The sequence below is a fragment of the Centruroides sculpturatus genome, unplaced genomic scaffold (assembly GCF_000671375.1).
Source record: "Centruroides sculpturatus isolate CEXI.00-Female unplaced genomic scaffold, Cexi_2.0 scaffold1113, whole genome shotgun sequence".
Lineage (NCBI taxonomy): Eukaryota > Metazoa > Arthropoda > Arachnida > Scorpiones > Buthidae > Centruroides > Centruroides sculpturatus.
The window spans coordinates 189,579-214,813 of NW_019385514.1; the positions used below are offsets into that span (position 1 = coordinate 189,579).

The following is a 25,235-nucleotide window of genomic DNA, read 5'->3' on the forward strand; positions in this document are numbered from 1 at the left end:
CTCGTGTACGGTCCAAGCCTTTCTCGTATGTACGTATGCATTGCGCCGTCGCGTGGCAACAAGCGTCTCCCAGCTGTAGCAATTTATTTACTTTGAATTAAAACCACGTCAAAAACTGTTTTACTTTAAATAAAAAATAGCTCAACAACGATTTTACGATATAACATAGCAAATAATTTATTTTTCAAATGTTTAGGCTATGGTCGGGTATAGTCTCTTGGTCGACGGCCGGATGGCCGAGCGGTCGAGGTGGCAGCCTACCGCTCTGAGGGACCCGAGTTCGAAACCGAACGAGTTGAAAAATCCCCAGGAATTTTTCGGGGGGTGGTCCGTTCGGATATGTCGGGCCTCGTCCCTCACCACCCGGCCCAACCCATACTGGGCTGGCGAAAAAGAGGCCCTCTTAGTTCCCACAGGGCGGAAAGAGTTAAAGAAAGTAGTATCATTGTTATGAATTAATTATCAACTTGTATGAAACAAAAAATGAGCCAAAAATTAAACTACTGATATTATGTTATTTTAGTAGTTTGTAAATCAAGAATTAATTCTTCTAGAAGAAAAAACTAAAAATATTAATTTAAAAACAACTTTTTATTTAATGGTCTGGCAACGCGAGTGCCAAGATGGCGGCTGTCGGATTGTTTGGCAGGATCTTTCGGAATAGTTTATATTCGTGTAGAAATTTGATGGTTTCCAGATATTCCAGTACAAAAGTAGATTCGGACGAACTCAGTGAGACTAATTCGCAAGGTAAAGTCGTGTAGAACTTGCGTTAACGTGCCAAAACGACGGCGATGTACATGCGGGTTACGGTACAAGTTCATTTTATTCGAGTTTATATAAACGTTAAAAAGTGATGTGAAAGAATCATTATACGTAAGATTCGTGCAGTTCCTAATTTGAAGGAAGCAGTGCGAGACGATGATCGACCGTTTCTGTACCATGACCGCATTCATTTTTTCTTACGTTTTAAGCGTGCCGACGATGAAATTGTAGCTCTGAATGTGGGCTATCCAAACTCCTCGTTCACAGTTACTGTTCGTCGAGCACTTCGTGTTATACAGTTTAAGGGGGTGTGGGGCTTGCAACTGCCTGAGTGCTGAGGTGCCAGCTTAATGATGCGGAGCGTGGAGAATAAGTGGCACTCGTTCGGCGGTTTGAGAGGTTTTCTTCCATAGAATTAATCGATTCTAGACTAATTTGACTCCATCGTTTCCAAAACACGTATAATTTTTTGGGAATGATCTGTATAAAATACGCTATAAACAAAAAATTGTAGGAACAATTATCCGGCGTGCTCCGTTTGAAGATGCCTCTGCTTGAGCTTGTTTTTGTGGCGGAATGCCACGTTGGAAGGCGGACGCGTACGAAGCTCGTCGCCTGACGTTTCTCCGGCCGTTCGGTTGCGCCACCGCCCGCTCGTCTCGGCCCCGCCTCGCCTCTCCGACGTGTTTCCCCGTAACTTAATGGCCGGGTTGCGGCCAAAGTTTTCTTCTGCGAAACGTCGGATGTCGGGTTGCGCTTGACTTCGGCCTCGTCCTTGCTAATAATAATAAATAATGAACGACCGTACAAAACGACAAAAGTAAAATCGCCCGCTAATGGCAATAATTCTAACGTGATAAATATTAGTCGGATGCAATGTACCATGGCTAATGTCTTGATGTAAATAAATAAAACTCAACTTTGCTTAAGACGTGAAAGAAATTAGGGCATTTAAAACCAGAGTAGAATTATTAGTTATTTATCAAATTATCATACATTGTTATATGTTGATTTTAATCCATATTTAAAATGGAATAATTTTTTAATATTTCTATTAACAATGTTTCCAAAGTTTGGAGAATTCTTCTGCCGGAAGAGTACGTTATCGGGAATATGTCGGAGATGCCAGGCGTGGCCGAGACGAGCGGGTGGTCGCGCGACAGAACGGCTCAAACGTCACGTGACGAGCTTCGTACGTGTCCGCCTTCTGACGTGCCATTCCGCCACAAAAACGAGCTTAAGCACCAGCATCTTCGAACAGTGCACACTCGATAATTATTCCTACAATTTTTTGTTTACAGCATATTTCATACAGATCTGTATAATCTGTATGAAATATGCTGTAAACAAATTATGTGTTTTGGAAATGATTGAGTCAAATTAGTCTAGAATCGATTAATTTTATGGAAGAAAACCTCTCAAACTGCTGAATCCCCTAAACTGCATAAGTGCCGAATAAGCAGTAGAGCTGGTACGTGGGAAAAACTGAACTTCAAAGGAAAATATTTTGTGAAGGGTCGTGTGGCATATACGGGTACGGTTCTGCAGTAGTTGAGAGGACAACGTGACACTGGACTGCCATTCCCAACCTTATTGATGTCAGACTGAGGCCAACTTTGCTTTTCTGGTCAACATGTCCTTGCTCGGTCGTGTCTTCCCCTTGCGCCTTGTCTTCAGGTTGACATATTGTAAATTTGTATATAGAAACGTGATAATAAATACCTGGCAACTGCCCGGAGAACATATCATCCTGTCTAAATTGTTACTCGTCACAATGATGACACTACACGTGGATGGAATTGTATTGATTGGCATACAAGACCAATCACGAAAAGAGGCATGCCATAGTAGGTTGTTTGGTTCCTTTTCACTTCTTTGCTCATACAGAGAGGGTCTATGATTCTGGGGTGGAAAACTCCATTTAGAGTTCACATCTTATTGTTACGGTAAGATTCAAGCTCCAAATGAAGGGGTTTTCAAATTGTAGACCTCTTTGTACAAACATAAAAGTCAAGGAACTATAACTGTATGTGCAACCCTTTGTGAGATATTTGACTCCAAAGATCAGTTTTTAACAAGTATCAGTATACTGCCTATTCTCAATGCTCCACGTTATAAAGGCTCACTATCGTTTGCCTTGACCAACACTCTGCATATAGTTGTGTGCTTCATTGCTTGCTATTGCTCACACTTCAGTTCTCAGGTGGGGGCAAACCTCCACATCCCCTAAAACTATATAACATGAAGTATTCCATGAACAGTTAAGTGGGCTACTCAAAGCTAGCATAGCGTGTAAGCTAAATAGTTAAAAGCAACTTACGATCTTGCATGACCCGTTTTGGGGGATGTATCTTATGAAGAGTTGCTTGTAGAGGTCTGGTTCCTTTGACTTTTTGCTCCTATAGATATGCTCTACAGCTCTGATAAGGTCCCAAATGTCTTATTCAGAGCTTGAATTGAGCTCATCAGGTTGCTTGTTAAACATGTGATACTTATTGGAGTACATAACAGGGCTGCAGAGTCAGTAAAAAACACTCAACTCTGCTCCTGATAATTTTAGTAGACCAACTCCAACTCCTGACTATGGCAAAATTAAATACCAAGTCATTTTATGGGGAGCAGAGATGCTCATAGGGAGGTACCCTACTCTGAACTCTGAAAGGAGTCTGGGGCATTTACCCAAATACTTTTATAATTAGTATTTTTAATATTTAACTTACATTAATATTTATATGTATAAAAATATGAATTTTTAACAAATATTTAATAAGAAGAGAAAGGGGTGATAAAATTCTACATCTACATATATTTTACAGCATTTGCACTTCAATTTCATCCTTCCAGAAGAATTAGTCCAACTAAAAAGTGTGTGATCTAGCTAGCTACTTCAGTCCTTTGTTCAGAAAAAGAAAAATATGTACTCTGATCAATTAGTCTGGCTCATTCAGAAAAATAGAGTACTTATTTAGAGCAGGGACAATAAAGGATTGATTTTAAAATATTCAAATTTAATTGGCTCAAAATAATTTAACAATTAAACACAAATACTACAAAGAATACTATATATTTAATAACTTAAATTGATACATTTTGTATTTAAAATAAATGAATTATAACAAAATACAAAAAGATTTTAAAAAATTAATAAATATATAATAAATTTTCTTTCATTTAAATAAAAAAACTAAAGTAAATTTAAAATGCGGGAGTTGGAGTCGACACATTTTTTCCAACTCCGACTTCTCTGGCCAGAAATTCTCCCAACTCCTACTCCACAGCCTTGGTGCATAGCATCACTTCAGTTGTGTCCCAAAAATAGTTTGGGTAATGATGTTTCCATGTTTTATGAGCTTTTAGTCACCTCTAGTTAAAGTGCAAAATGGTTGAGTTTTAGTATTGTTTTGAGAAACAGTTCTGGAGTTTTTTCTCTAAATTTTACCCCATTTTTGAGTGCTTCAAAATTCTGGATAGGTGGATGTATGGAAGCTATATTTTGCAAAGATTTACATATAGACAATTGGTTTCTTGACTCTTTTACTCCTATTGGCATGGTTTACATCTCTGGTGAGGTCCCATCTACCTCATAACTGCATTTGTACACTGCTGAGTACCAACATACTACTCCATAACTGCCAGTACACTATGTACTAAAATAATAGATGTTAATAATATTCAAACTATTAATATATAAAGGCAACAATAAAATATTTTTCTTTTAATTTGTGAATATTTTTATGTCTTTATACCTTGCCCTTTTTAGTGCCTCAGGAACGCTGCAGTCATTATGGCAGAGTTGACCTTTTATTTGAGGCTGCTCATGTACCTCGATATAAAAGACCTTAAAGTGGAATGTAGGTAATGGAAGGAAGATAGCCTAGATCTCAATTGAATAAACAATTGTGGGATATGGATTATGATCCTGGCAATTGATGTGACTCCAATATGAACATGTATAAACTGCAGGGAATTGAAGTGAGAACTCTCTTCCCCTGCTTGGCAATAACTTGTTAGTCTTTCACATCAACCAGTCTTTGTAGTTATCTCCTCCAATTGTCAGGGTCTAGCCCATCTTCCTTCTAACATAAGTATTCCATTTTCAACTATTTTTGGTCAAAAATGACTCATTAACTCTAGTAATTGTAGGGTGTAGAACTACATGAATAAAACCTAAAGGTATGGGAGTGATTTTTCACAAGATATGGCTCTCCAGAAATTTCTAACTGCAGTGCCAAACGATATGCAAAAACTAGATGAACACTTAAAATTGTAAAATTGGAACAAAATCCTAAAAGATTGTTTGAAATTATTTTATTGTTTATGAGAGAGGACTGAAAGTGTTTGTATGACGAGATTATTTTTTAGGATTTATTTAATGCACAGAGTTGATTGTTGGTGGTACAACATAACAAAATGTTTATTCCATATAGTAAAATAGTAAAACCTCTCTGAAGCAAACACTCATTTATGATGGACAATTTTTTTGTCTGGTATTAAAAAAAATATGTAACTTTATTACAATTGACCTTTATTAAGTGGACACTTTTCATTACAGATACAAACACGCAAAATGCATATGCAGTCAGATTGATTCTTATGTGAACAAATAAGCAGTTCACATCATTAGAAAAGATGTAGATGTACAAAGGTAGTACAAAATTTAATTAAGTTTATGCATAGAGAGAAGTAAATTGCTATAATCAATTTTAAAAACAAACAAACGTAACTAATTTTTTTAAACAACAATACTGGGCATCTTTTGATAATTCACCACTAACTGTAATATATTGTACAGTATTTCTATTTTTAATTGGTATGTGTATTTATGTTATTAAATGAAAATAGTACAGGTTACATTTAAAAGGTATTTCAAGATAATTTTCACAAAACCTCTTATTCATGGTTTTTTGGCTCATATAAGGGTGACCTAAACTCTTACCAGCATCTATCACTGAGAAAATCTTGTCACAACATTGTCAACATTAATTTCTCAATCAGTCATTGATAATTTACTGTTCAGTTGTCAAGAAATGAACTAATATCAGAACAACTGGATGGAATTAAGTTTTAAAATTTAATTTTTATGTAGACAATAAAGAAAGGAACATTCAAATTCTACAACATCATCCACTGATTATTAGTGCTATTTGTGATGAGAAGGTTTTCTTCCTTTTAGAAGAGCTGCATTCTATAAAAGCTATGAACCATAAACACACATAAAATAAGGATGAAATTCATGGTCCACAAAGATGAAATAAAGATTGTGAACTGTTCCTTCATCATTGTTAACCATGATTGGTTAATATCTTTTTTATTCTTTCTATTATTTTTTAAATCACAAAGTAACTCTGGTCCTCTGGCAAATTGAGATAATTTCATAAATGCTGCTCTGAGGTGCTTTATATTAAAAGCTGTTGGCTTTTGCCATAGAAACTACTAATGAAAATGAAATTAGGCAAAACAGATGCCTTCATGATTCTAACAAAGCTGTGAAAGCCAATGCAATGAGAAAAACAACAGATTGTGAATACCTCTAATGATGATCTAGAATTTGGTAGTATGTTTTTGTATTTGGAACTTGATGATTAAGTTAGCAAAAAATATTTGTCCACATGCAAATTATATGTTAAACATTAAACGTTAAATTCCTCGAGTTTCTTAAGAAATGGATTAGGAACAAAATTCTAGTTCAAATTGCCTGTGGAAAATAAGAATATCCATATCAAATTATAATATGTCCCGTACACAAAATTTTCTGTGTATGGGACAGAAACTATGTAAATTCACATTCCTTCATTCCTCTTTCTATGTCTAACAGTACTTTCCTCATAAATTTGATGTTTTCAGTTGATCAATGAATCATTTGTCTAATCTTCAGTGATCTTTCTATAGTCATATCCTTAAATTCATTTATTAATTAATGATCTATTTTAATTTAATAGAACTATTATTAATATTTTAATATTTTTTAGATTTGGTGGTGGTTGAAAAATTTGGAAAATTATACTCCATTGGGCTGAACAGACCCGAAAAACGCAATTGCTTGAATCGCGAGACCGTCAAACATCTCTTGGATGCATTAAAGACATTTGATGAAGACAATTCAGCTTATGCAGCTGTCATATATGGAAAAGGTATTAAATTTCTTAAGGTATTCTGTTTCCATTTCAATTTATTTACTTCTTTCTTTAATTTACATGTGTACTTTATTATAATTATTTTATAGATATATACATTTATAAAACAATGTATGTACTTGGGTTGCCCAAAATGCTTTGTAATCCTAGAACAAATTTATTCGTAAACAATGTGTGAAACATATACTTGAAAAATATACTTAGTGCATTTTCTTTCAATTTCTAAGCACTATTATAGATCATGTTTCTTTGTTTTATATTGCACTGAACTTCACTAACACATGTCAAGATTGCAATCCCCATGTTTACCTGTATCCAAAAAACTAAGATAATACTGCAGGCATCACTAAGGTTCCTGGATATTGAAGAGAAACACATTGAACATAATTAAAATTATTTACATTTCAGTAAATTAAAGATTTAAATTTTGTTATATACAGGGTGTTTATAATTAAAGTTCCACTTTAAAATGGCATTAAAATGAAAACCATTGGACAGAATTTTATCAAACTTGGTAATAGTGTATGGATATCATGGGATTTTGTTTCCTGCAAGAAAGAAGTTCAAAAACTCACCACCACTGGGAAATGGTGCTGTCTGTAATATTGTTAAATGAAATAAGACATGAAGACATTGTTGAAAATGTTTTTAATCAGTGTAAAATGAGACTGTTTATGGGGTTACTCCTGATATGCTAAGAGCTACTGTTGAGAACACAGTAATGCAATGTAACTTGTTTATCAAAAATGGTGGACACCACATTGAATATGCTCTGTAACATGTTTTAAAACTGATTAAAAACATTTTCAACATTGTCTTTGTGTCTTATTTCATTTAACAATATTGCAGACAGTGCCATTTCCCGTTGGTGGCAAGTTTCTGAACTTTCTTTTTTCACGGGAAATAAAATCCCATGATGTCCTGTACACTATTACCAAGTTTGATAACATTCTGTCCAGTAGTTTTCATTTTAATGCCATTTCAAAGTGGAACTTTAATTATAAACACCCTGTAGTTTGGAGAATAAAAGAAGAATGAATTATTTTAGAAGCTGGGATAATTAAGACCTTCAACAGCTTAAATGTTTCTTTGACTACATTATATTTGAAAAATACTGAAAAATTATTTTCTGATCCTTCTGAGAAACACCACAGCACATCCATCATTTCACATCAGCCCACACTATTGCAAAGTGTAAAGAGTTCAAGTATGGAATAAGAGTCAAGGACATACATGTTCTGTAAACAAAACAATATCTTAAAAACTAAACAAAGTACAAGTTAAATTTTTGCACATGCAGAGGAGACACATTATGGGATTTTTCAGAACTGTCAAATTCAAGGAACTACAATTAGTGCAACATAATTAGATATGAAAAATCTGTAGAAAATCACACATTATGCAAATTTGCATGTTAAAAAGTAAGCACATTTGATTGTGGGTTAATGATGAACACTAACTACATAAAATATAGTTAATTACATAATTAACTACTATAAAATAATTAATTTAACTACTAGTTAATTACATAGATAATTTGTTTTTATAAAACTAGTTGAAACTACTGGTTAACTACATTTAAATTACCCAGCAACAGAAAAAACAAATTAGCTGGCTTGAAATAACAGTTCTGTTTTCATTTCATCCTTATTATTTTTACTTTTATTTATTTTTTAAGTGATATCTCAAGAATACAAGTTTTTCATCCAATATTCTGCATTATCCAGGTGTTAAAATTTACCCCAAAAAGGAAGACAGACATTCCACTTGTGAGGGTAATGTTATAGGCTATTCAAAAAGTGTATTCTTTACATGCTGGTAGTTGTGTAACATGCTACAAACTCATTATTGTCTATGAAATTCCTAGTTTTACATGAAAATAACCTGCCAACCATTTTAATTTAAAAAATAGAATAGTAATTATCTCTATGCAAGTACAAAACAAAAATATACTTAAGTAGCAAAGCATGATGTTTTTGCTTGCATGACAAAACAGCAAACCCAATTCACTGTTTCTGTTTGGAATTTAACTTTTATCAGCTGTCAATATAGAGATTTCAAATTGCTCAAAAACGAGTAAAAAAGATGAATTAAACTTGTTGATTTTGGCAAAAATTGAGACATGTTTGCTCTGCGTAATACATTAGATATTAATTATAATAGATTAATACATACTTAATACTCTGAGGCAAAATTATAATGAATTAAAAGGAAAACTAGTTAGAACAGTTGAAACTAAACATGTAGTTAATTAGTAATTCAATTACCAAATTGGACAGCAATTGTAACGAGCAATTATTTATTGTGACATCATCATAATGCCAGGCTGCAATTTTTAATCATATTTTAAATTTATTTAATTAAAAATATATGCTCTCCACCTCAAATTAGTAGTAGCTTGCCCCTGTGCATCATACTTTTCCTTTAACAATACAGTCATGCTAGTCATCTATCTAACATCTTTTAGGGGAAAATTTTTAAACTGAAATAATGTGATTTCTGGTGCATACCAGAAGTTCGTATACAGTTAATGAGACCATATAAGGTTTCCATATATGGTCTCATATATATCTTTCATCTATCTTATTCCATTCTTGAGATTAAGGAAAGACAGATGGACAGACACATGACAGTGGGAATATATAGATGTACAATTTTTTCAAATTGCAGCTCAATTAGTAGCTAGCCATAGAGAGAACAATTATTATATAGTCTAGTTATATTGGCAGTTAATTACTACCCATTTTTAATTATATTGTAGCAATTTAACAACACTGTAACTTGGTAGAGATGTTATTTGAAGTGCGGAGAATCATTGTTTTGGTATTATGGTTAACCATATATAAATATTAAATCTTAATTAAAATACTGTATATCTGCGCAGATAAGACGACCTTCAGATAAAACAAGGTATAAATTTTCGTCAAAGTTTTATAGTTTTAGCGTATATCCGTCCTATAAGATGGCCTCCAAACTATCAGCGTCCTGTGAATTTAGTTTAGATCAACAATCATCATCTGGATAACAACACTGCATAGCATATACAGAATTATGTCCTGGTTGTAATTTTTCAAATAAACAAATTTTATTTTCTTGCATCTGGCAGCGATTGTTGCAAACATTCACACTGATTTGGGCATTCGGGTAATGATCTTGACTATTTACAAAAACATTGTATGGGCTAATCTATTTTGTGGACATACCCTACTCACTACTAGTAAATAATTACAGTTTGTCCATTTTTTTTATAATGATTTTAATTTATATAAATTTTAATCTATTTTTTTTCTGTAACTGTTCTATAAGACAACCCCTGATTTTGGGGGCCTTTTTTTATGATTCAACTATCGTCTTATCTGCGCAGATATATGGCATTTCTTATAAAGTGAAAACAGATATATCATAATGTCCAAATATGCATAAATTAATTTTTTTTATTTACACAGGTGGTAATTTTTCTGCTGGATATGACTTAACAGAATTTGTGTCAAGTGGCATCAATGACAGTGAATTAAAATTTAGCTCAATGGTAATGTAACTTTGCAGGTTTCTTTTAATGGTTCTTTTAATTTCTTTAAATGGGTTATTTACAATATACTCTCTTCAACAAACTAATTATTTAATATTGCATTTTCCTTTTAAATAATATTGACCATACAAATAAATTTGGGTTAGTTTAAAGTCTTTATCCGTTTTTAAAATTCCAATACAGATACAGATGGTTCACAATATGAAGATAGAAACAGTTCTTAGTTAAAAACCAATGATATGATATTAAAAAACACAAGCACCCAATATATTTGATGCCGACATTTTCTTTAAGGATCCAATGTCAATGACACAGTATTAAAAAGTTCTTAAAACATCACTCAGGTCATTATCTGTTGTATTTATACACATCTGCAAAACCCTGGTGGGAAATTCAGGAATCCATTGCAATTTATATATTTGCATGAATTATAAAGTCCCAAGGATTAATTTACTTTGAAATAATAATGACCATACAAATGAATTTGAAATATTAAAATTAATATTGCATTTTAATTTCTGATTTTTTTCATCACATAGCATCTAATGCATTGAACATATAGAAGAACAAAGAATAACACATTAAAATTAATTTTAATGTTTTATTCTTTGTTCTTCTATATGTCACATTAAAATTAATTTTAATGTGTTATTCTTTGTCACTCAAACTTTAAAGAATTCTTTTAAAGAGTTCAAAAATTGTATTACAAACAGTATTAAGTTAACACAGTTTTTGAGATATTGCAATAAAAATCTTCATTCAATTCTGAAAATGGGGATTAGCTAACTCGAGGCTTAAGACTTAAGTCATTGCCTTGCAGATATGTAGCTTAAGTAGCTTTTTGTAAAAAAGCAGCTTCTGTGGCTTCACAAAACTTCAGCTTAATTTTTCTTAGTTTGCTAGGAGATTTTGTTCCAAGGTAACAGGGTTTGGTCATCACTTGGGGATGGGGAATTTACGTTTTCTTGTTACATTTAAAGTTGCTCTTCTTTGAAATTTCTAACCAATTGGGCATCGTTATGTTTGATATTGGAGAAAATAGCAGAAACTACAAATGTTGTGTGTGGTGTATTCAAGAAATGTTTCAATAAGTTTGATTAAAACTGAGACAAGAGATATGATGTGAAGTTGATAACTAGAGAAAAAAACTGCTTGACAGGACATTTAGAAAGTTTTTTAATTAAAAAAATGTTTTTTTTTTAAATTTTAAAGTATATAAATTTTTTAGAAACATAAATTCCTTACAAATTTAGAAAGCTTGAAATAGGCATAAATATTTACAAATTTACGTTTTGGAAAATGTATAAATTCTCTTAAGAGAAGTAAAAAATTTTTTAACACAATGATCTACCTATAAAGAATTTCTGTCTGCTTTTGCAATAAGATTAGCTCAAAGTCTGAAACAATTGATAAGATATTTTAAACCAAATGATTAGCATAGTTAAAATAGGGTTAATTAATTAAGTTCTATTATTAATGATTAACCATTAAGTAATTTGCTACTAAAGGTAAGCATTATATGTCATTGCTTATTAAATTTAATAATTTTCAACTATTTTTGGTCAAAAATGACTCATTAACTCTAGTAATTGTAGGGTGTAGAACTACATGAATGTTTCCCCGTAACTTAATGGCCGGGTTGCGGCCAAAGTTTTCTTCTGCGAAACGTCGGATGTCGGGTTGCGCTTGACTTCGGCCTCGTCCTTGCTAATAATAATAAATAATGAACGACCGTACAAAACGACAAAAGTAAAATCGCCCGCTAATGGCAATAATTCTAACGTGATAAATATTAGTCGGATGCAATGTACCATGGCTAATGTCTTGATGTAAATAAATAAAACTCAACTTTGCTTAAGACGTGAAAGAAATTAGGGCATTTAAAACCAGAGTAGAATTATTAGTTATTTATCAAATTATCATACATTGTTATATGTTGATTTTAATCCATATTTAAAATGGAATAATTTTTTAATATTTCTATTAACAATGTTTCCAAAGTTTGGAGAATTCTTCTGCCGGAAGAGTACGTTATCGGGAATATGTCGGAGATGCCAGGCGTGGCCGAGACGAGCGGGTGGTCGCGCGACAGAACGGCTCAAACGTCACGTGACGAGCTTCGTACGTGTCCGCCTTCTGACGTGCCATTCCGCCACAAAAACGAGCTTAAGCACCAGCATCTTCGAACAGTGCACACTCGATAATTATTCCTACAATTTTTTGTTTACAGCATATTTCATACAGATCTGTATAATCTGTATGAAATATGCTGTAAACAAATTATGTGTTTTGGAAATGATTGAGTCAAATTAGTCTAGAATCGATTAATTTTATGGAAGAAAACCTCTCAAACTGCTGAATCCCCTAAACTGCATAAGTGCCGAATAAGCAGTAGAGCTGGTACGTGGGAAAAACTGAACTTCAAAGGAAAATATTTTGTGAAGGGTCGTGTGGCATATACGGGTACGGTTCTGCAGTAGTTGAGAGGACAACGTGACACTGGACTGCCATTCCCAACCTTATTGATGTCAGACTGAGGCCAACTTTGCTTTTCTGGTCAACATGTCCTTGCTCNTGTTTCTGAAATAGGATTTTAATAAATCGTGGATTTAAGCTGTATTCAAAGCTTTGATATCTCTATAATTGGGTGATAAAGTTCACTTAAACCTTTTTTATCATACAAATCATTTTGTTTTGAAGATAAGAAAGTAGTTCAAAATCAAAAGTTTTGAGGATAAACAGAATACATTTGTATTACTTAAAAAGTTAAAACTTTAAAATTAATTTTAAGACTTACAGCAAAAGCCTGAGAAGACAGTATTAAGATTTTGTAGTATTTAACATAAAAATTGTTTCTTAAAATATTAATTTTAAACTACTAAACCAAAATACAAGGATGAATATTTTTCACATAGAATTATTTTAGTGTGGAGATGACAATACATGAACACATGACTTCCATGTGAAGAAATTTCAGCACCAAGTTCATCTCCAAGTGAAATGCACAGATTGGCCCTATCCTCTGACTTCCAAGCAATAAATATTCATTCTTCTGTGCTGATGCAGAATGTTTGCATAATTTCACACATGAAAATATCTGTGTTCTGGCTTTTATATTTACCTTAAAATCCTTACAAGTTATCTTATGCAATAAGTTTAGAGATACTAGATTCTTTAGTCTATAATTTATAATTTATGACCTAAAAATACACTTTGAATACCTTTCTTATTGTATTTTGATGCAGATAACTTATGGTTATCTATACTAATATTATAAAGAGGTAATGTTTGTAAGTATGTATGTAAGTAAGTTTGTTTGCAGCAGGTAATCTCCAAAACTACTCATTCGATTTCAAAAATTCTTTCACCAATATTTAGAATGGAACCTCAGGGTGGACATAGGCTGTATATTATTCCATTAAACATTCATATAAATTAAAATATATAATCTAGGTTAAGGCTTTTATGTCCAATAGATGGCGCTACGAGTACGACGACCTAAGTTTGCTTTTCTGTGAGGCATTATGCTTTTCTGTGAAAATGAACTAAAGCAGATCATCTTCTATCCATCTATATAAATAAAAATGTAATGTTCGTTTGTTCCTACCAATTCCTTTGAAATTTTGACAAAACGCTGCACTCGAATATGCACGTGTTTTTATATAATATACGTGTCGAAATTCCCTTCACTGAAGGGAGATGGTTAGGATTAAGGCTTACCGTAAAGAATTCTGCTTCTATTTATACTATTTTAGATGTGATTTTTTGCGTTTTAATAGGGTACGTCAACAGAATGTACACTAAAAAGAAATTTTTTGAAAAATTCCCCCCACGGGGAAGTGTTATAAATTTATAATAGATACATTTTGAGCCACAACAACGCGTGGCGGGGTCTGCTAGTTCATAATAAAAGTCTATTTGAAATTGGATACAAGTATTTTTTCTGACAGGAAGTATAACTTAAGGATAAAGATTAAGGAATATTTTTATTTTAGTCTAGCAATTTATATTTGTGAGTTATCTGTACAAGAATACTGATTCTGTTTTCTATAAAAAAAACTTATTCAAAAAAACTAACTTTTGTAAATATTTAACTTCTGTACTTTCTTAAGAACTTAATTTTTTATATTTTTAAAATTATAATTGAAAATTAATATCTTTTTCTAAATGCTTGAATATTATATATTTTTGCATGTTATTTATACCAGGTTTTATAATTTAGGGTTTACCGAGGACCCTGTCTAAAAAGCCAGTAGTGGCTGCCATAAGCGGTTATGCTGTGGCTGGTGGTTTAGAATTAGCTCTGATGTGTGATCTGAGAGTGATGGAAGAGACAGCAATTGTTGGAGTTTACTGTCGACGATTTGGTTAGTTGCATATTTGCTTAGGACAGAATGATGTCAAGAAATGAGTCATTGTAATTAATATTTGGTACAAAATTTTATTAAATTATTTTAAATTATTTCCAGGAATACCTCTCACGGATGGTGGTACTGTTCGGCTTCCAAAATTAATTGGTCTTTCGCGAGCCATGGATATGATTCTAACAGGCCGCTCTGTCAATGCCAAAGAAGCATTTCAGTGGGGCTTAGCAAATTATATTGTTTCTTGCGGAACTGGTATGTAACTTCTGTTTGGCTAAATTCTCATGTCGTAACTTGGAAAATAATGTCATATAATTATGTTTAGCTCTTGGGAATGCTATTAAAGTAGCTAACTCTCTCGTAAAGTTTCCTCAAAAGTGCCTGAGAACTGACATGGCGTCAGCATATTATGCAGCATTTGATGCCAAATCGATGGAAGATGCCTTTCGATACGAATTTGAAAATGGAAAAGATGTTATAGGAGAAGAAAGCATTGCAGGTGAAAAGTTTAATGATATTTAATTTGATTATAGTTTTTATTTTTCAATCTCTGACATGAGATTAATGTGTAATGATTTTAAAGGTGCACAGAAGTTTATAGAAGGAGTTGGTCGACATGGCAAGTTTCACCTTGATGAAAATATATAATCCATAACAGAAAATCATGTAGGTACAATATAAATTTTTTATTTTTAAACATAATACAGTAGAGCGTCGATTATCCGAAAGTCAATCATTTGAAACATCAATCATCCAAAAGAATTCCAATCGGCAAATTNAACCATTAAGTAATTTGCTACTAAAGGTAAGCATTATATGTCATTGCTTATTAAATTTAATAATTATAATATTTACTAAGTAATTTAGAATATTCTGGAAGAAAAAATTGATTTGGAGCAGGATTTGAACTTGCAACTTCCACTTACTGTGTGGATATGTTGCCACTTATGCTATCCAGTCCTCGGTGATTCTTCACTTCCAGACATATTTAATTAGAATTGCTTGGAGTGGGTTCAAGTTCCTCTCTGTTAAAGTTTTAATTTTAAATTTAATGAAGCAAGTTTAAAATATGCAATTTGCCAAAAATATATAAAAATGCAACTTAAGGAAAATTCTGTCAAACCTGAACAAAATGAGGTCACTGATGTCACTTCAATGAAAGAACTATTGCCAATCCAAAACCAATAAAACGTTTATTTCATAGCTAATATTTCTGCAAAATAAGTAGCCTGTATTTTCTGTCAGAATGTAGAATGAATATAACGAAAATTTCATCTGATTGGACAAAAATTGCAGGAGTTAAAAGGAATTCACACACACACACACAAGATATATATAGTCATTTATATTATTAATAGTATTTAATTAGCATATTAATTACAGCAATCATTTGGTTTATTATTAATATATTGGGCTTAGCGATGTTTATATAAAGATCTTTTACAAAGTAATTGATACTTTGTAAAATATTTATAGATGATAAGTGATATAAGATATACATTAATTATATATTTATTTATTTTTATATTTATGTTAATTATATATAAAGTAGGAAATTGATATAATTCATGTGCAGTCCTTTAGTTTACCCATTTTTTAAAAATCTTTACGACATATTCTGATTAAATATTTTGTCTGAATGTAATCATGTATAACAATATGTCTCTGAAAGTCATTTATCATTATAAAATTTTGTAAAAGAATTTTTAAAACAGAAGCAAAGAAGAATCTCAAAACAATAATTACTAACAGGTTTTAGGTGTGCAGATAGGTGCAGATCAAAAATCAATAAGAAAAGTTACAGATACAGGCAATTGGTTAATCTACATCTAGTCAAAAATTGTTTCTGAAATAGGATTTTAATAAATCGTGGATTTAAGCTGTATTCAAAGCTTTGATATCTCTATAATTGGGTGATAAAGTTCACTTAAACCTTTTTTATCATACAAATCATTTCGTTTTGAAGATAAGAAAGTAGTTCAAAATCAAAAGTTTTGAGGATAAACAGAATACATTTGTATTACTTAAAAAGTTAAAACTTTAAAATTAATTTTAAGACTTACAGCAAAAGCCTGAGAAGACAGTATTAAGATTTTGTAGTATTTAACATAAAAATTGTTTCTTAAAATATTAATTTTAAACTACTAAACCAAAATACAAGGATGAATATTTTTCACATAGAATTATTTTAGTGTGGAGATGACAATACATGAACACATGACTTCCATGTGAAGAAATTTCAGCACCAAGTTCATCTCCAAGTGAAATGCACAGATTGGCCCTATCCTCTGACTTCCAAGCAATAAATATTCATTCTTCTGTGCTGATGCAGAATGTTTGCATAATTTCACACATGAAAATATCTGTGTTCTGGCTTTTATATTTACCTTAAAATCCTTACAAGTTATCTTATGCAATAAGTTTAGAGATACTAGATTCTTTAGTCTATAATTTATAATTTATGACCTAAAAATACACTTTGAATACCTTTCTTATTGTATTTTGATGCAGATAACTTATGGTTATCTATACTAATATTATAAAGAGGTAATGTTTGTAAGTATGTATGTAAGTAAGTTTGTTTGCAGCAGGTAATCTCCAAAACTACTCATTCGATTTCAAAAATTCTTTCACCAATATTTAGAATGGAACCTCAGGGTGGACATAGGCTGTATATTATTCCATTAAACATTCATATAAATTAAAATATATAATCTAGGTTAAGGCTTTTATGTCCAATAGATGGCGCTACGAGTACGACGACCTAAGTTTGCTTTTCTGTGAGGCATTATGCTTTTCTGTGAAAATGAACTAAAGCAGATCATCTTCTATCTATTTATATAAATAAAAATGTAATGTTCGTTTGTTCCTACCGATTCCTTTGAAATTTTGACACANTGACAAATTTCAATGATGTTATAATGATAAACAAGATAGGAACAAACTGTTTTTAATCTTTATTTTGATATTAGTGAAAATCTATTGACTAAAATAAATTTTCAAATTATATTTTAGTTAATTATCTATCTTTTCTATTTAAATCTATTCATTAGTAACTTTTTACCATTTAAATATAAATTTATTATTCAAAACAAATTTTAAATTATAACATCAGACTTTATCATTTAATAAATTAAAATAGTTGTTATTATTACATGAAATCCCTGTTAGATTGAACTCAGATAGTTCAAAATCCCATTAGTTTGTAACTGTACTTTTGTCCTGACTGGAAATATAGAGATTTACACATTAAGAAATTTGGTTACTTTGAAATACAGCTACTTAGAAATTTGAAGTGAAAATTCTGTCCAAACTGTGATATGTATATGTTAACTCTTTTGTTTAGATCAAAGTGCCTCCATGCTATAAGAGAACAATAGACCAAGAACGATTCTAATTTAGTCAAAAATGTGTTGCTTTTATACTAACACATTTTTGGGTGTCACCTAACCTTTTTTTTCCTCATCTCATAAAATATGACTGAGTTTTGGGATTGAAAGATTGGGCTACAAGTAGCAGAGTGAGATATTTGTAGGCTCTAGGCTACTACATTTGAGCAACTTACTACTTTTTGGGCCACTTTAAAAATAATTTGAGCTGCATTTAGAGAAATTCTGCTTTACTTTTTATAAAACCTACTGACAACCTGAGGTTCTTACTGGACATGTGCTGTTTATCTTCACATTTATATTATTATTATTATTATTATTAATTTTTAATTAACAAAAGTAGCATTCTGTACATGTATCCATATTTCATTTGCTTAATAAATTATTTCTATCAAAATTTGTTTCCAAATTTCTAGAAACAATTATCAATAAATTCCTCACCATGCACGGAAAGCTAGAACTTCTTTAAATCAGTTTTACAAAACCTTTTTACACATTTTCTAACAGTTTCTTGAGAGAACAAACTGGATTCCTCACCACTATCTTCCTTTTCTCAATGTCTTTGGATAATCCAGAACAAAAGTTAGATCTGGTTGGTTAGGACTAACAATCTGCATATTTTCCTATCTCACTTTATTTATTCTTGCAAAACAAGTAGAGTAGAGCGTCGTTTATCTGAAAGTCGGTTATCCGAAGGAATTCCAGTCGACAAATTTAAATTTTCGCCAGTGCTGTGGCGCCGTAATCTTTGGCTATGTCTTGGGCTACTCAAATATTTTACGTTTTTGATACTAAATTAACTTCTGAAGTATAATTCTTTATTGTTTTTATATTTTTCAATATATTTATTTTGTTCGTACAAAATAAAAAAATAATAATTAACGATACAATAGTCTTTGTTAGGCTTAACATCGACAAAAATTCAACGCGAAGCGACACGCAACAGAGAAAAATGTCAAGATGGGATAAATTAATATATTTTTTTGTACATAATCGGTTATCCGAAACATCGATCTTCCGAACAACACCAGTCCCCAATTGATTCGGATAAGCGACGCTCTACTGTAGTTCATTATCTATAAAAAATAGTTTTAGTATAGATAAACAAGAATTGAATTTGTCATAACATAATTTTACTTTTTATGTAACGAGCATTGATGTACAGAATGACATTGATTTTGTGCAGCATGGCTTAAATGGACTTTGTTCTATGAAAAAATGATCTTTTAAACATTTTTAAATGAAAAACAGAGATCAAACAGATGTCTTTTATGTTTATCCCTAATTAAATAGGGTTGCAATAACATGAGATGCTGTGTGTCTTATGTTACAGCATATACCAGTAGCTATGTTAAACAGTTTGTTGTAGCTTAGATTAGCCTTTTATAGTAGCAGTGTTTGGACATATTTTATAAATGGTGATGTGATGTTGGTATAGTGTTGTTTTATTATTCCAAATTGCAAATATTAAGCATAGAATGACATTAGAAATGTTGAAGCATTTTGTACTTGTTCACGATGCATGCAAAGTTTAGACATGATACTGTTTACATTCATGTAACTCTCATTATATGTTGTATTCAAGAACTTAATTATATTAAGTAATAACTTAATATAATATAATAGCTTTATTATATTATTACTTAATATAATAAAGCTATATGCTTGTAGGTTGATACAACAAAAATTAGATCAGAGAATATTTTTTTGTTTTTTAAATGAAATTTTTGTCCAAAAAACATAAACTATAGCTCGATATTTGCATAGCCTATGATTGAAAATGATTATTCATGTATTATAACTGTGCTAGTTACAAAAAATCAAATTATATAATTTAGCCGAAGATGGACACTTGAATAATCTGGCTTTGGATTTGTGGGATTTTTATCACTGTTTAATGAACAAATAGCCTAAAAAGGAAGATAAGTGTCATCATACTGCAATTCTTAGAACTGAGAGAGAATAAAAATGAGTCATTCTTTGAAGACTCGCTAAACACTTGAGCTTGCATCCACTCCTTTAATCTCCATCTTCATTTGTCCTTGAAGTTTAAGATAACTGAATAAATATTAGTAATAGTAAATTACTGCATATTTTTAAACTTTGGAAACAGAAAATGAATTTCAACTTACTACATACCAAAAAAATTACTTCTACTTCTATATTTTATACAAATGTTTTTAGCTTTATTTCTAGTTAATGACCAGATCAATGACTTCAGTTTTGGCTCCCCAGTTCTTGTTTAACATTTTGATATTTTCAGTCAACTAATCAACTTTTATTAAATTTTTGGCCTTTAATTCTGTTTTCACTTGCAGAAAAGTAGTGCAGAAAGAGTCTGGAAAGTTGAGTAGAAATATGTTTAACTTCTTGATTGTCATATACAGGAATAGAAAATTGATAACTACACTTTTTTTTCTATTCTATGTTTTTTGAACAAATAAAATACATAAAATGTTTGTTTATTAGTAAAAACTAGTCTCAAATATTTTATTTTCTGTTAGTGAAAAATAATGTTAATTTTATAAGAATAGGAATTACTACAGGCCTCTAAGGTTTCTTCATGTCTGGAGAAAAATCCCCAGCTCTATCTTGATGGTCCTGTAGGCTCATTGAAACCATATGATGTGTCAGTTACTTAAAATATAAACATATTACATTAGATAGCTTTTGGTTATTTATATTTAACTTTTGAAAAGTTAATAGTAAGTTAACTGTTGAAAAGTTGCAGAAAGGAAAAGGATTTGAGCTTGAGATATTACCTGACTGTTAAGTAATCTGGTTGCTGAGCGGATAAAATCACCAAATATTGGTCATGGGTTCATGCCTCACCAACAAATGTGTATGTGGAGTTTTTTGGGTTTTTTCACATTGTGTAGTGTTTAAATATGGGCTGGTTTCCCATAGCAAATCCTCCCAGAAGGCATTCTCCCCATTCTTCCAATGCAACATGTTGGCAGCTCGCCCATGTGTTGCATTGTCCATCAAACCGATCAAAATAATTTGACGTCAGTTGTCTTGGAATTCTGATACATTTTTCTGATGACATTTATTGTAGACATTATTTGTATTTTTGTTTTTTGCAATAGGGATTATCTACATTTTCAAAGTAGAAAACATAAATGAGATTTGTTTATTTTCTCTTTCTGTTTACTGCAATTTTCCAGAAGTGAGTAGACTTGTAAAGTTTATTGTAGAATATACATAGATTTTCAATTTACAGTATCTATTAATTTAGGTATCATTTCAATTGTGCTCACTTTTTGGCCAAATGTCTTGATATTTACTTTTTTTTATTTTATAACACTTTTTTCATATTTGCAAAACATTTTTCAGTCATATTTTTGGGTGTTTATGATAAGAATACATCAATGTATATATATATTCTCATTCATATCTGCTGTTATGTTTCATTACTTCTGCTCTTATAAAATGTTATAGATTCTATTCTTATTACAATTTTGGTTTTGCTGATCTTTGAAATCTTTATAATACTTCCCCTCATCATCATCATCATCATCTAGTTGACTCAATCCTTAAGCTGATAATTTTGCAATATTCTTTTGTCCTTTATTTTGAGCATTCTATCTATATCTTGATTATGACAAATGTTATGTATGCGATGTGCTATATCTCTTATTTACATTAATTTCAATTGGTTTATAATTAAATTCAATATCTTGCACCCTGTTTCCTTATATTTAGAGTTGTTTAAACTTATTTTTTATTAGTACTACTACAAACGTTTTTTTTTTAATGAAATTAATTAATTCTATTATGTTCTGTGTATGAATAACTTATGAATAACTATAAAAATCAACAAAATATCAATATATAGTCACATCATTATTAAACTCTTTTCGTTTGGTAGATAAAGAACAAAATGATTCAAATAAATTATTTTTAAGTCAGAATATTGATCCAGCTATATATTAAAGTGTTTTCTAAATTTGTAGATTAGCACATTGACACACATTTCTTAGTTGTTATTAAAATTTTTATACATTTGGGGGATATTTTTTTACAGATTATGACTAACCTCTGATTCCTGTACCTAGTAAAATGTTATTTTGCTCTATAATAAAATTAATCAGTTCCTAGTATTTTGGAGCCTTCTGATTTATCTGCAGTGTTTACTTAGCAACTATTATGAAACAGCTTCAATTTAAGAGTTGCAATGTTTCAATTTTAGATATTTGATGATTCTGCATTAAGTAAACACTCCAACAATGAGCTGGAAGGCTCAAAATCTTGAGATTCATTAGATTTTAATTTGGTTATACAATAAAATAGGATTTTGTCAGGAATTTTTTGTTTTTATTTTTTTAGTTCAGATGATTTTATTTATTTATTATTATTGTAAGTATTGACATTACCATTGTTTGGTTACGGTCAATTTTTAGTTTAGTTTAGTGTTACTTGAATGTTTACTTGAATTGTTTTCCGTTTATTTATTCAACAAACACAGTTATTGATTTCCCTAGAGCTTTATGGGAGAAACAAGTTTATCTAAATGTCTTTATTAGTCTTTATTGATATCTACAATCCATATTAATTCTACTAATGATTCTTATTCACTTAAAAGAAGATTTTAAAAATTTTATTTTTATTTTTTACAATTTTTTCTAATCAAAATACTGTAAACAGCACATTAATGTTTCACTTTAATGTTATAAGATCTCAATTGTTATACAGTGGAACCCCGGTTAACGAACGTCCTGGTTAACGACCAAATTGATTAACGAACTTTATTTTGCAAAAAATTTGTCTCGGATAATGAACGTAATGATATTTTGTGTCAAATTTTTGTTGGTGTTAGGCATGTGCAAGTTAAGCATTGCTTTTCCGAGTATTTGTGCTATGCTTTTTTTTCAGTTTTGTGATTTATATATTTAATCGATATGGCATCCAAGAAAGAAAAAAGTCATAATGGCAGTAGAAAATGACAACGCAATATAAACGACAATGTGCTATCGCATTTAAGAAATATTTTGATTAAAATAGTAAGACAATCAACTTTAGATCAATTTCTTGTTCCTTACGGAAAGAGTTTGTTTGTTTGTTAAGTTATGGCAACGCAACACTTGGGCGATCTGCCTAGGGGAATGCCTTCTGGGAGGTGTTTTTAAGACACACTGGCCCNTCAACAAATTATGTTAATTTTCAATCCTTAAAGGATTCTTCCTCCTGTAGTGAAATGGTTTACACTGATTTTATCAAGTTACTAATGAAATAACTTGCACTTTCCAACTCCTGCAACATGAAATTACATTACTCACACTTTATGCTGAAGTGAGATGTAACTTGAGACATTAAAGAACTTTACATGTGATATATAATAACAGGATTAACATTTAAATGACTTTATGAATGACAAAGGAAGCAAATTGTCTCACTGTTGCATTCTGCGCATAACCATTGAAATATTGAAGGATTAATGATAGATATTATCCACTTCATTTATGTACTAGAAAATTAAAGATGAATGATTATTATTATTATTATATGTATGAATATCATCAAAGAAAATTACTGTATATTACAAATAAAATCACAAAAATTTCGGAGACTAGAACGGATTAATTGCATTTGCATTAATTTCTATGGGAAAAATTGCTTCGGTTAATGAACAATTCGGTTAACGAACGGAGTCGCGGAACGGATTAAGTTCGTTAACCGGGGTTCCACTGTATATGCTTCTCTGTAATAACATTAAATGTAATTTATAGTTATGTGAGTTTTTAATCACATTAATTTGAATTAATTTTAAATGTTATTAATGCGCAAAACAAGATTTAATATAAGAAAAATAACTAAGTTTCTCTGTCAATAACTAAGTTTCTTACATTAATAGATACACTGGTATCTATTGACAAAATCTTAATGTCAAGTCATATCTGCAAGAGATACTTTAAAACACTCTGCTCTCCCAAATTAAAGACCTTTACAAAATGGCTGCCATGTTGAAGGCCTTCTGGATTGTCTGGTATACTGGAGGGAAGCATGTTATCTCCAATTGATTTTTATAAATGAGATTAGTTTAATTTTTAATGGCCTTCTAGTGGCTTTCATACATTCCTTCTCCTTCTTCCATTCTCTGCTACAGGAACCAAATAAACTCTTACTTTATTATTTACTTGTCCCTTTACTTTATAGTTTCTTGACAAATCAAAAATCTTACCATTCCTCATAATTACTATATTATTCCAGTTCCTTTCACTAGCTTATAGCAAAAACTTTTATTATTCTAATTTAATAATGAACAAATCTGTGTATTGCCATAGGAATGACTGGAAATGGGAATAAAAAGAAAGAGTATGATAGAGAAAATAATTTGTGATTTACTTGTGATTTATGAACTTTGTTGAAGGCAAATTTATTGTTTGGTGTTTAATGGGGCTGTCAAAAGTGAGATATTAATTTAATGTTTTCAGAATAAATGATGATTGGTGTATATTTTTAACAGAAAAATGTGTTTGGGTAATATTTGTCCAAAAAACAAAATGAGTTCAGAAATAGAATGAACAGTGAGAAAGAGCAAAAGCATCTAAAGTATAGAAGAAGTATGACAGAAGCTAACCATCTGCAGTAAATATGAATCTTTAACAATGTGATGAAATATAATTGTATTAATTGAATTGGCTGAAGAACAAAGATTGTCTGCATGCTCTGCTTCATTTAAGCTTCATTTTCAGTTTTCACTTGACACATCCTCAAATTCCACGTAATGTAATTTCTGGATGCTGTCATTTGAATAGAGTTCTTTATCATTTGCTTTTGACCAAATTCTCACTCTAACTACAGAGTTTAAAAAAGTTTTGGCAAATAAATTCAATATATTTATCATTTACATTAGAAGAAACATAATCATAATTTATTTAATAACTGTTGTTTATTTTAAACAGTGCAGAAGAAGGTAGGAGAAGAGAACTGTTATGTATTTACAAAGACGGGCTGAACGATCTTCGTGAATCCTATTTGCCGAGTGCCATAAAATTTGTACTTATGTAAATTTAATAATCAGTGTATATTGAAATTATAAAATAAAATTTGT

At 31.0% G+C, this 25,235-nt stretch overlaps 1 protein-coding gene across 1 annotated transcript; it reads left to right on the top strand.

Annotated features, from left to right (window-relative positions):
- Positions 1 to 616: 616 nt before the first annotated feature.
- LOC111639703 (probable enoyl-CoA hydratase) lies at positions 617 to 25,235 on the top strand. Its single transcript, XM_023385631.1, has 8 exons — positions 617 to 750; positions 6,735 to 6,896; positions 10,346 to 10,428; positions 14,651 to 14,795; positions 14,898 to 15,047; positions 15,118 to 15,291; positions 15,376 to 15,458; positions 25,087 to 25,235. Exons 1-7 carry the CDS (start codon positions 624 to 626, stop codon positions 15,438 to 15,440), a joined length of 906 nt encoding a protein of 301 aa, XP_023241399.1. The 5' UTR covers positions 617 to 623; the 3' UTR covers positions 15,441 to 15,458; positions 25,087 to 25,235.

Bases quoted from the DNA above. Each gene is read 5' to 3' on its own strand.
- LOC111639703 (XM_023385631.1), top strand. From the start codon at position 624: ATGGCGGCTGTCGGATTGTTTGGCAGGATCTTTCGGAATAGTTTATAT. The intron at 751-6,734 runs GTAAAGTCGTGT...AATATTTTTTAG, and splicing joins CAGTGAGACTAATTCGCAAG to ATTTGGTGGTGGTTGAAAAA. The intron at 10,429-14,650 runs GTAATGTAACTT...TTTATAATTTAG, and splicing joins AATTAAAATTTAGCTCAATG to GGTTTACCGAGGACCCTGTC.